This window comes from Mobula hypostoma, chromosome 6, assembly GCF_963921235.1.
Source record: "Mobula hypostoma chromosome 6, sMobHyp1.1, whole genome shotgun sequence".
In the NCBI taxonomy this organism is placed as follows: Eukaryota; Metazoa; Chordata; class Chondrichthyes; order Myliobatiformes; family Myliobatidae; genus Mobula; species Mobula hypostoma.
In genome coordinates this window covers 109,618,985-109,632,070 of record NC_086102.1, presented here as the reverse complement: position 1 = coordinate 109,632,070, position 13,086 = coordinate 109,618,985, and the positions used below count along the sequence as shown (strand labels likewise).

At 42.9% G+C, this 13,086-nt stretch overlaps 1 protein-coding gene across 1 annotated transcript in view; it reads right to left on the bottom strand.

Annotated features, from left to right (window-relative positions):
• Positions 1-1,785: 1,785 nt before the first annotated feature.
• The window catches only part of LOC134348741 (zinc finger CCHC domain-containing protein 3-like), a 39,922-nt gene continuing 28,621 nt past the window's right edge, over positions 1,786-13,086 (bottom strand). The window contains exon 4 of the mRNA XM_063052544.1: positions 1,786-5,585. Coding sequence (XP_062908614.1) covers positions 5,523-5,585 — 63 coding nt within the window. The 3' untranslated portion in view covers positions 1,786-5,522. The remainder of the gene's footprint in view (positions 5,586-13,086) is intronic.

Sequence of the window (13,086 nt, the reverse complement as noted above, 5' to 3'; positions counted from 1 at the left end):
GCTCAAAAAGTGTGCAGAGATGAGATACGTGTTTGGATTTGGATGCACTGGTGACAAGTATGTCATGCAGGTAAACAAAAAGAAAATCTAAGCCTTTTAATACAGAGTATATTAGCTGTTGGAAAGTTTGTGCTGCATTTTTCAGCCCCAGTGGCATGCACAGAAAGTCAAAGAGGCTAAATGGGGTTACTACGGTCGTTTTGGGGATGTCCTCTTAGTGCACAGGCACCTGATGGTAGCCCCAAACTAGATCAACTCTGGAAAAAAAGAATTAACATTCTGGCTAAATGTGCCAAAAAAAACTTGGATGTGTGGAACCAGGTAAGATCAGGGGTGATGACCCCGTTAACACATCGGTAATCATCACATGGGTGGCAACCACCATCGGACTTAGGGACCATGGAGGAGCGAAGCCCAGGGGCTGTTCGACTGGCGTACAATGTCAAGTCTTTACATATTGGCAAACTCAGCTTTTGCGGTTGCCAACTTTTCAGGGCCAGTCTATGGGCATGGGCATGGACTGGCGGGCCCTTCATGAAAATCTGGTGTTCAACCCCATGTTTTGTGACTGTAGTGGAGAATGTGGGCTCGGTGACATCTGGGAATTCAGCCAGCAGTCGAGTAAGCTCACATGCAGTCGTACATGCGCTAGACAGAATCGTGGGGAACTTACTGTTGAGCAGGGAAACAACCTAAACTCCTTAATGTCCACAAGCCAGCAGTTCTTAAGATCAACAAATACTCCTTGGGCACACAGGAAATCTGCACCAAGCAGAGGTCTGGCCACTTTAGTCAGGATAAAGTCACGTGTAAGATCGCCCACTGAAGCAGAGTATCACCCATTGTGTCCCATAAGTCTGCATCCTGCTTCTGTTTGTGTCCTACAGTGAGGTTTCATCGCTGTTTGCCTTCTCATCAGCAGCCGATGCTGGCAGCACACTCACTTGAGCATCCGTGTCACACAAGAAGTGTCGACCTGAAAGGGAGTCCGTAATGAACAGTAGATGACCCAAGCAGCTGGAACCCACGGTGTTCACAGACCTCTGATGTCCCGATGTGCTGGCACTGTCGAAGCTGCATGGCAGTCGGCACTTCCTAGCATTCATACCAAAGTGAATGTGGTAAAAACTCAGACCAGGCGACATCTGTTTTGCAGCCTTGGGTGCCTTGTTGACTGAGCTTATCAAGGTAGGGTAAGGAGGAGGAATGATGCACCACTGCACTGGCTGGGTGTAGACTATCAACCATTTTAGCAAGCTCCCTATAGTCCTTCATGGGTGCATTAGCAAAGGCATTTGCTGCATGAAGAGTTCTTTAAAAATAAAACAAGGATGGTGATTTCCCACGAGAGACAGCATGTGGCCCAATAACTTCAATGGCTTAGCATCGTCGAGGCCGGGCAAGGAGAGCAACAACTTGGCGCGCTCAGACTCTGATAGTCCAAAAGTCTGGAAAAGGTGAGTTTTCAGTGATTGGTATTTATCATGTTCAGGTGGATGTAGGCTCACCACTCCCACAGCCGTGGAGTTGCTGAGTGATGCTACCACAGAAATATTTAGTATTATTGGTGTGATTTCTCACAGCGTGAATTGGGCCTCATCTTGTAGAAACCAACCAATGCCATTTTGCTTCTAAAATTCTGGCATTTCAAAATGACTGCATCGGCTGACATGTTCAATAACTCTGGAATCATCCTAGAGCTTCGGGTTACCAGTGTAGGTTTTCACAAATAAAACAAGAAGGCGTTGTATATTTAAGAAAAACTGTATTGACACATTTATTGTACTCAACCACTGAAGACAAAGCGTGGTAACAGTATATTATGTCAGACCAGCCTCTTAAAGTGAACCCTTGATCAATGTTAGTGGTTGTGAATTATGTATATTTCCACCAATTACATTACCCGACAACATGACCGCAATTATTTTCCTAAAGTGCTGTAATGTTATATTGTGAATTCCCATCGTGAATCATTGCTTAGACCATTATTTCGGGATTCCCATAGCATGTTCTGATTGGTGGTGCTGGCTCAGAATTGTTTTTTTTAATCACTGACATATATCAGAATCTGAATTACTGGCATATATCGTGAAATTTGTTGTTTTGTGGCAGCAGTACTTAATAAAATATACTGTAAATTATAATATGATTGGAAACAAATTAAATACGTATTGCAAAAAAGAAGTGGAAAAGAAGAGTGATGTTGTGTTCATGGATTCATTGTTCATTCAGAAATCTGATGGTGGATGGGACGAAGCTGTTTGTGAAGCTTTGAGTGTGTGTCTTCAGGTTCCCGTACCTCCTCCTTGATGGTAGCAATGAGAAGCGGTCATGTCCTGGGTGATGGGGATCCTTAATGATGGATGCCGTCTTCTTGAGGCATCATCTTTTGAAGGTGTGCTTGATGAAATGTGTTGTTTTGTGGCAGCAGACAAGTGCCATACATAAAGCAAGAAAGCAAAAGAGAAATAACGAAATAATGGGTTCATGGTTTGTTCAGTAATCTGACAGTAGAAGGGAAGGAGCTGTTCCTAAAATGTTGAGTACTGTATGTATCTTCAGGCTCCTGTATCTCCTTCCTGGTGGTAGCAATGAACAGAATGCATGTTCCGGAAGGTGAATGTCATCAGTGATGGATGCCGCCTTTTTGAGATGTGGCCTTCTGTAGATGTCCTCGATGCCAGGGAGGGTTGTGCGCATGATGGAGCTGAATGAGTTTACAACTGTCTGCAGCTTCCGATATTTGTGCATTATCAAGGGTATTACCAGGGCTGGAGGACCTGATTTGTAAGGAGATGCTGGATAGGCTGTCACCTTTGTCCTTGGAATGTAAGAGGCTAAAAGGTGACCGAATGGAGGGATAGAAAATAATGAGGGGCTTAGTGGATGGTAGTATGTTCCATTCCTTCCCCCCACCCCCACTATATTGGTATAGAAGGGTCTAAAACTACAAGGCAAAAATATAGGATGAGAGGGGAAATACAGTGCCAATAAAAAGAATTCACTGCCCCATCCCCCGGAAGATTTCATGTTTTATTGTTTTACAACATTGAATCACGGTGACAGTGTCTGGCTTTATTGACACTGATCAACAGAAAATGACTTTTTCATGTCAAAGTGAAAACAGATCTCTACAAAGTGATCTAAATTCATTAAAAATATAAACACAAAATAATTGATTACATAAGTATTCACCCCCTTTGATATGAGAAAGCAAATCAGCACTGGTGCAGCCAATTGGTTTTAGAAGTCACGTAATTAGTGAAATGGAGATCAACTGTGTGCAGTCAAGGTATTTCAATTGATTGCAGTAAAAATACACCTGGATCTAAGTGACAGTACAAACTAAGTGACAGTACAAGAAGGGGACTGGTGAGGGAGGCCACTAAGAGATCTATGACAACTCTGGAGGAGTTACAAACTTCAGTGGCTGAGGTGGGAGAGACTGTGCATACAACAACTGTTGCCCAGGTGCTTCACCGCTTGCAGCTTTATGGCAGGGTGACAAAGAGAAAGCTGCTGTTGAAAAAAACAACTCACATGAAGTCTCAACTCGTGTTGGTCAGAAGGCATGTGGGAGACTCTGAAGTTAGTTGGAAGAAGGTTCTATCATCTGATGGAACCAAAATTGAGCTTTTTGGCCATCTAACTAAATGTTATGTTTAACATAAGCCGAACACTGCACATCATCAAAAACACACCATCCCTACCATGAAACATGGTGGTGGCTGCATCATACTGTGGGGATGCTTCATTACAGCAGGCTCTGGAAAGCTTGTGAATGTAGAGAGTAAAATGAATGCAGCAAAATACAGGAAAATCCTGGAAGAAAACCTGATACAGTCTGCAGGAGAACTGTAGTTAGGGAGAAGATTTGTTTTTCAGCAAGACAATAACCCCAAGCATAAAGCCAAAGCTACACAGGAATGGCTTAAAACTGACAAAGTTAATGTCCTGGAGTAGTCAAGTCAGAGTCCTGATCTCAAATCAATAGAGAAGTTGTAGCTGGACTTGAAGAGGGCCATTCACTGATGATCCCAATCCAATCTGACAGAGCTGGAGCAGCTTTGTAAAGAAGAATGGGGAAAAATTGTGATGTCCAGATCTGCAAAGCTGATGGACATATCCACACAGACTCAAGGCTGTAACTGTTGCCGAAGGTATATCTACTAAATACTGTCTTGAAGGGGGGGGAGTAATCATGCAATCAATTATCTTGTGTTTAGTAAATGTAATAAATTTAGACCAATTTGAACAAATCTGTTTTCACTTTGATTCAAGTGGGCACATGGCTAAGTGGTTACGGCATTGGACTAGCAACCTGAAGGTCGTGAGTTCGAGCCCCAGCCGAGGGAACGTGTTGTGTCCTTGAGCAAGGCACTTAATCACACATTGCTCTGTGACAACACTGGTGAAAGCTGTATGGGTCCTAATGCTCTTCCCTTGGACAACATCGGTGTCGAGGAGAGGGGAGGCTTGCAGCATGGCAACTGCTGGTCTTCCACACAACCTTGCCCAGGCCTGCGCCCTGGAGAGTGAAGACTTTCCAGGTGCAGATCCATGGTCTCACAAGACTAACAGATGCCTTTACTTGATTCAAGTCTTTTCTGTTGACAATGTTTAAAAAAAAAAGCCAAGTTAAATCTACTGTGATTCAATGTTGTAAAGCAAAATCTGAAAACTTCTGGGGGGGGGGAGTCGTGGGGTGAATACTTTTCATAGGCGCTGTATTTAAGGGTCTTGAAGGGCTACTTTTTCCACACAGAGTATGGTGCGAATACGGAACAAGCTGCCAGTGAAAACTGTAGACTGTAGAAGTGGGTACAATTACATTGTTTGAAAGGCGTTTTGATAGGTACATGGATAAGAATGTTTAGAGGGATATGAGCCAAATACGGGCAAAAGGGAACAGCTCAAATAGACATGTTGGTTGGCATGGACAGATTGGCCAAAGGGCCTATGACTCATCACTCCATGTCTCGTTTCTGCCCAGTACACTTGTTCAACTAGCTTAAATGCTGAGTGTTTGCAGCATTTTCTATATTTATTTCAATTCCTATGAATCTTTTATCATTTATTTCTGGAGTCACAACAACTTCTCTTCCAGATAGGTCAATCATAAAGAAAATCATCCCTCTTCAGCATAATTCATGTTTATCACTTTTACTTTCTCATCAATCAGGTTTATTATCACTGACGTAGATCATGAACTTTGTTTTGCAGCAATAATATAGTGCAATACATTTTTAAAAATATATCTTATATAAATGATTAATACAAAAATGAGAGCAAAATAGTGAGATAGTGTTCATGGCTTGGTTCATTGTCCATTCAGAAATCTGATGGCAGAGTGGAACAGCTGTTCCTAAAACATTGAGTATGTATCTTCAGGCCTTGTACCTTCTCCCTGATGGTAATAATGGGAAGAGGGCATGTCTGGGGATCCAGATCTATGGACTCAATTTGGTTCCGAATGCTGTTGCTTGCTACTATTGTTTGTATGGTGCGTGTTTTTTCTCTGTTCATTGGGTGTTGGTCTTTCTCTTTTTAATTGGGTTCTTTTGGATTTCTTGCTGAGTGGCTGCCTGTAAGCAGACAAATGTCAAGGTTGTATAATTTATACATACTTTGATAATAAATATTCTTTATACTTTTGAACTCTGAGATCCTGTCCTTAAGAATCCCCTCCAATAACTTTCCCACCACTGACGTTGGGCTCATTAGCCATAGTTCCCTGGCTTCTCTTTGTGCCCTTTTTAAATAAAGGCACAACATCAGGCCTCCAGTTCTTGAATACCTTATCTTTGGCTAAAGATGAAGCAAATATTGTTATAGTTCTTCCCGAACTTCCTACAATGTCCATGAATACACTTGATAAGACACCAGGGATTTATCCATCTTTGTATGCCACAAAATCAAAGTTCAAAGTAAATTTATTATCCAGATACGTACTGTATATGTCATAGTAAATACAAAGAAATGCAATAGAATCAATGAAAAACTACGCACAAAGACGGACAATCAATGTGCAAAAGACAAATTCTGCAAGTGCAAAAAGAAAAACTAATACTAGATACATAAATAATAAATGATATTAAGAACATGAGTTGTTTGAAAGTGAGTTCATAGGTTGTGGAATCGGTTCATTATTGGGCTGAGTGAAGTTATCCATGCGGGTTCAGGAGTCTGATGGTTGAGGGGTAAAACTGGTGTGGGGACCACCGACTGTTGGAAACTTCAGGGTAAATTCTAGATCTAGGTCAAGGCATGTTCGAGGAGAAGTGGTATAAGTCTGAGATGGAGTTAAAGTGAGTGGAGTGGAGAAAAGTCGTAGTGGAGGAGTTTCAGAGCCCGTCCACCTAGACTGAGAGCGATGTTTGATGGATCTAAATGCTGGGCAGATTTGGAAAGGTTGGGTACGGGCCAGAACGTGGTGACGGGATCCAGGCCCAGAGTGTATCGATGCGACAGTGCCTGGGTTTTAGAGCAAGGAATAAGCCGCTGTTTGGATGATGTAAACCCCAGGCTGAATGGATTGAAAAGGCAGGGTGTTGAGACCAAAAGCGAAGGTTGGATCACTTCTGCTAGCTGCTCTGAGGTTTGCTCTGCTCTTGGCTGTGCTGAGGCTGTAGGCCTGTTCCAGCTGCTCCAGGCTTCGTGTCTGTTGGCTCTGCAACATTTTGTGCCAGTAAGCACAAGGGTCTTTGTTGGATTTTTTTAAATGTTTTTTTTGGGTTTCTTGATTTGTGGCTGCCTGTAAGGAGACGAATCTCAAGTTGTATAATGTACACATACTTTGTACTTTGAGCTTTAAAGAGACAAGAGGGAAATTAGATGACCTATGAGACTTAAAAATCGATTTAAGTTCCCAAAGCCTGATGAGATGTACCCTGGAGGCTGTGAAAGTTAAAGGAGGAGATTGCAAAGGCCCTGACAGATTTTTTTTTACTTTTCCTAGCTACAGATGAGATGCCAGATGAACAGAATAAAGTAAATGTGATATAATTCTTCAAGAAAGCTAGAAAGTATAAACCAGGTAATTACAGGCCTGCACATTTAACAGCAATGATAGTGAAGTTATTGGACATCATTCTGAGAAGCAGGACTGATCTATACTTGGAAGAGCAGGGATTTAACTAAGATGGTTTAAAGCTGTTGCATTTTTTGTTTTACGGAGACTCAGATGTCCTCTGCCTTTCCAGATACAGTGATACAGCTCATTGGCTTCACAATTCACCACCAAGAAGGACGGCTGAGTCTTTCAAAAGCAGAGGAGGTGGAGTATGCTTTACGATCAATTCCTTGTGGTATACAAATGTGGTGGTGCTGTCCCAGTCCTGATCATCCTACCTGGAACACATTGCGATCAAATGTCATCTATTTTATCTGCCGTAGGAGTTTTAACTGGCTTGAAAAAGTCTCTAAATAATTATTACCAACCTGCCACTTATGGAACCAGAGAAACCAACACACTGGACCACCGTTATACTAGCATCAAGAGCATTTACCGTGCCATCCCACACCCATGTTTTTGAAAGTCTAATCACCTGTACTTCTACTCCCTGAGTACAGGCGGAGACTGAAGACTGCATCAACAATAGTGAGGACCAAGAAGGTGTGGACAAGGGAAGCGCTGGAGCACTTACAGGACTGCTTTGAGTCAGTGGACTGGACTTAACTTGGGGATTAATCTTCAAGTCTGAATGAGCACACCACAGTTGTTACTGACTTCATTAAAACCTACGTGGATGAGTGTGTGCCTATGTGAATGTACTGTATATGCCCGAACCGAAAGGTGTGGATGAACCAGGAGGTTTGTCATCTGCTGAGGACTGGATCTGTGGTATTCAAGTCTGGGGATCCAAGACAAGACCAGGTACAACTTGCACAGGGCTCTCTGAAGAGCAAAGGAACAGTTCCAAATGAGGTTAGGGGCAGAATTGGATGCACATTAACTCTGGCAGGGTTTACTGGCCATTACTTTTAACAAAGCAAAGCCTATTGTTGTGAATGGCAGTGATGCTCCATGAGTTAAATACCTTTTATGCATGCTTTGAAAGGAAGAATAAAACTAGTTATGAGGATACTTGTAGCTCCTGGTGACCATGTGATCTCTGTCTCAGATGCCAACATCAGATTGTCTTTCAAGAGGGTGAACCCTTGCAAGGTGACAGGCCCTGATGAAGTACCTGATAGGTAAAAGTTGTGTCAACCAATTGGTGGGTGTGTTCAAAGACGCTTTTCAATCTCTCATTGCTCCAGAGAGAAGTTCCCATCTGCTTCAAAAGGACATAATCATACCAGTGCCCAAGAAGAGCAGGGTGAGCTACCTTAACGACTATTGTACCGTAGCACTAACTTCTGTGGTGATGAAGTGGTTTGAGAGGTTGGTTATGGTTAGAATCAACTCCTGTCTCAGCAAGGACCTGGACCAACTGCAAATTGCCTATCAACACAATAGGTCTACAATAGAAGTGATCTCACTGGCTCTTCACACGGCCTTAGATCACCTGGACGATACTAACACTTGTGTCAGAATGCTGTTTATTGACTACCAATCAGTGTTGAACACAAAGATTCCTGCAGTTATGATCAAAAGGATCCACAACCTGGGCCTTTGTACCTCCCAATGCAACTGGATCCTCTATTTCCTCGATGGAAGACCACAGTCTGTGGATTTGGAAATAACACCTCCGCCTCGCTGACAATCAACACTGGAGCACCTCAGGGATGTGTGCTTAGTCCACTGCTCTACTCTCTACATGCATGACTGTGGCGAGGCACAGCTCAAACTCCATCTGTGACTTTACCAACAGCACAACTATTGTTGACAGAATTTCACACGGTGGTGAGAAGGTGTACAGGAGTGAGATGTATCACTAATTGAGTGGTGTCACCGAAACAACCTTGCACTCAACATCAGTAAGACTAAAGAACTGATTGTGGACGTATGAAGCTTAGCTGGTATCCATTTCATGACAATACTTTAAGGAGATGTTTCTCCTCTTTACCCTTTAGTTCTGCTGTGCTGTACTGTGTCTCTGCTCCTTGGAAGAAAGTTTGATTCAGCTCCTATTGTGTGCATTTGGGTGGTTGCTGTGATAATATAGGATTGAAATTTTTGTTCCAACAGCCCAATAGCGCTTTCCTTCTGGTTGTCGTAGCTGGGGCGGGGCGAGCGGGTAGCGGGGATGAGCTTCCATTACCTATTAAATGCTCCCAATAGTGTGTGTCTCAGATAGCCTCTGACCACCAAGTCCAGCTCACGGCCTTCACATGTGGCTAAGCCCAGTGGAACTGTTCCTACTGACAGGAGAAGAGGCAAAGGCAGGTTACTGGTGTCTTAAAACCAGTCACTCCAGCAAATGGGGCTCATCGTGGCTGGCAGCTCATCTGGAAGGAAAACTCTTGATCTCAAAACTCCACTGCCTTGTGGCTCTGCCCACTCATGAGAAAGGCATCAGGAGTAAACCCCAAGGAAAAATCCAGAGCTGGAGTCACTTAGACAATCCTAGGTTAAGTTCAATGCTGACTGGTAACTCCCTTGATACCACTGGTGCCAAACAGTATCAGTCTCTGCCATTCTTTTGGATTCATCAGCTGTGTGGAGAGGGGGAGCCTGTTGTATAGACAACACCTTGCTCTCCATATTGCACACTGGCTTGTGTATCATCTGATGGCATTGCAACAATAACGTAGACAGCTAGGACACAACATCCATGGCCGACCCCGACCAACGGAGGGATTTGTAGCTTTTGGAAAAGGCAGTTCGTAAGGTGGGTACTGAACCAGGCATGGGTTGACGTGAAAACCATCTGACAACCTGAAGTCAGGACCCCTACACGTCTGCACAGTGTGATGCTTTATTATTTATTTATTCACTGGGTAGTGCCAACAGTTTATTTTAAAATTCTTCATTAAAAATGTTTTGTGATATCTGCCAGTGATATTAAACCTGATACTGATTCTGATTCCAGGATCTGTCAGAACTGGGAAAGAGAGAAAGAATGATTCAAAGATTAGCTTTATTTGTTAAATAAAGATAGTTAAAGAGATTAAAACATAGAGTGAAATGTGTAATTTGCATCAATTACCAATACTGTCCAGGAATTGTGCTGGGGACAGCATGTAAGTGCTGCTACACTTCCAGCACTAACACAGCATTACCACAACTTATGAAGCTGTACATCTTTGGGATGAGGGAGGAATGTGGAGTATGAGAGGGTGCAGAGGAGATTTACCAGGACACTGCTTGGATTAGTGAGCATTTCTTATGGGGATAGATTGAGTGAGCTAGGGCTTTTACCTTTGGAGTGAAGGAGGATTAGTGGTGTACAAGTTGATAAAGGGCATAGATTGAGTGGACAGCTATTGAATTTTTTCCCAGGGCAGAAATGGCAAATACCAGGGAGCATAATTTTAAGGTGATTGGAGGGAAGTATAGGGGAGGTGTCACAGGTAGGTTTTTTTAATACAGAGAGTGGTGGGTGCGTGGAACTCACTGCCAGCAGTGGTGGTAGAGGCAGATACATTAGGGACATTTAAGTTCAAATTAATTATAAAAGTACATTTGTCACCATATACAACCCTGAGATTCATTTTCTTGCAGGCATTCACAGTAAATTCAAGAAACATGATAGATTCAATGAAAGACCATACCCAACATGATGGATAAACAACCAATGTGCAAAACATAACTGTGCAAGTACAAAAGAAACAAAGAAATAATAATAAGTAACCAAGCAATAAATATCGAGAACATGAGATAAAAGTCCTTGAAAGTGAGTCCGTAGTTCGTGCAAACTGTTCAGTGATGTGAAAAGTTATCCCCAATGGTTCAAGAGCCCGATGGCTGAGGGGTAATAACTGTTCCTGAACCTGATGGTGTGGGTCCTGAGGCTCCTGTCCCTTCTTCCTGATGGCAGCAGTGAGAAGAGATCATGGCCTTGATGGTGGGTGCCCTTGATGATGGTTGCTGTTTTCCTGCTGTGCCTTCTTCTTAATTGCACTTCCATGCTGGCCCCAGGACAGATCCTCTGAAATGTTAACACCAAGGAATTTAAAGTTGCTGACCCTCTCCACCTCTGATCCCCTATGAGGACTGACTCATGGACCTCTGATTTCCTCCTCCTGTGGTCAATAATCAGCTCCTTGGTTTTGCTGACACTGAGTGAGAGGTTGTTATTGTGGCAACACTCAGCTAGGTTTTTGTCACTGCCTTTGATTCGGCCAAACACAGTGATGTTGTCAGCAAACTTAAATATGGCACTGGAGCTGTACTTAGCTTCGTAGTCATAAGTACTGTTGGCCAGAAACAATGACAGTCAATCAACAGGAATGGATGCAGCCATTTTGTGAGACTGTCCTTCCAGTTGCCATTTTGTAAACTGTTTGATGAACTAATTTTTGCTCTGGGATAACTTAATCAGAGCAATTGAATGTGGACACAAGGAGTTTCAGCTAATGACCTGCTAAACCTGAGACCATTCTCAGACAAGTAGCTATAAGAAGCAATGAGGTGTCCCAAGTAGGTCAGACAACCTTGAGCCAAAAGCTCAGCATATCATCATGGGCCAACGGGCTGTATTGTGTTGTAATGTTCTGTGTTCAAATATTCAATATGGCAACAGTACAATCCAAATGGTGGGACCTCATGTCCTCTGGAACACCCAGTCTCTTGGCAGGAATTCTTGAGACATAACTTCTGAACATTTGGGGTCCATGCTCCTTGTAGTTGGCCACAGCTGATTCTGAAAAAATTGTTCCCTGTGTCGCACAAAAAATGTTAAATATTGAGATCCTGAATTTAATTTAATAATTTAAAGGTTGGAATGAGGTGGTGGTTGAAGGGGAACTGAACTAACTCAATCGGGGTGACAGTAGAGATACACTACTAGAGTGCCAGTGACCATTTCAATTCCCACTGCTGTCTGTAAGGAGTTTGTACCATCTCCCCATGACCACCTGGGTTTCTACCAGATGCTACCAGAGATGGTGTGCAGGCATAGTGCATTCACCCAGGCTGAACATGACCCTTGAAAGCCAAGTCTCCTTTGTATAGACTTTCTGCTGAACCAAGGTTACCAAAAATACCAACACAAGATGCAAACAAAGAACTCCAGGGCAATACTTATAATCATACACTTATTTTACTAGTTATCACATTGTTGGCCTTCACTCATAGATTTAATTGGTTATTAACACCTGAAATATAGTTTATGATTTGTACTTAAGTGATGGGATTGAGAAGTACACAAAGTTTCCAATGGTTCAATGTTTTTCTTCAGATACATAAAATGTAAATTAGATGCGAGAATGGATATTGGACCACAGGAAAATGATGCTGGAGAGGTAGCAATGGGAAAGAAGCAAATGGTGGAGGAACTGAATAAGTATTTTGCATCATTTTTCATTGTGGAAGACATGAGCAGTAAGATGGAAGTTCGAGAGTGTCAGGGGCAGAAGTGTGTGAAGTTGCCATTGCTAGGGAAAAGGTTATTGGGAAACTGAAAGGTCTGAATGTAGATAAGCAATCTGGACCAAATGGTATAGATGAGATTAGATTAGATTATGAGAACACGCAGTCCTCTTTTATTGTCATTTAGTAATGCATGCATTAAGAAATGATACAATTTGTTCCTCCAGAATGTTATCACAGAAACACAAGACAAACCAAGACTGGAAAAAAAACTGACAAAAACCACAAAATTATAACATATAGTTACAACAGTGCAAAGCAATACCGTAATTTGATGAAGAACAGACCATGAGCATGGTAAAAAAAAATCTCAAAGTCTCTCGAAAGTCCCATCATCTCACGCAGACGGTAGAAGGAAGCTCATGGCTCCCTGCCATGAGCTTCCAGCGCCAAAAACTTGCCGAGGCAGCATCCTGGAAGCACCCGACCACAGTCCGACTCTGAGTCCGTCCAAAAACTTCGAGCCTCCAACCAGCCCTCCAACACCGAGCACCGAGCATCATCTCTGCCAAGTGCTTCGACCCTGGCCCCGGCAACAGTCAATAGGCAAAGCCGAGGATTTGGGGCCTTCCCCTCCGGAGATTCTTGGTCGCACAGTAGCAGCAGCA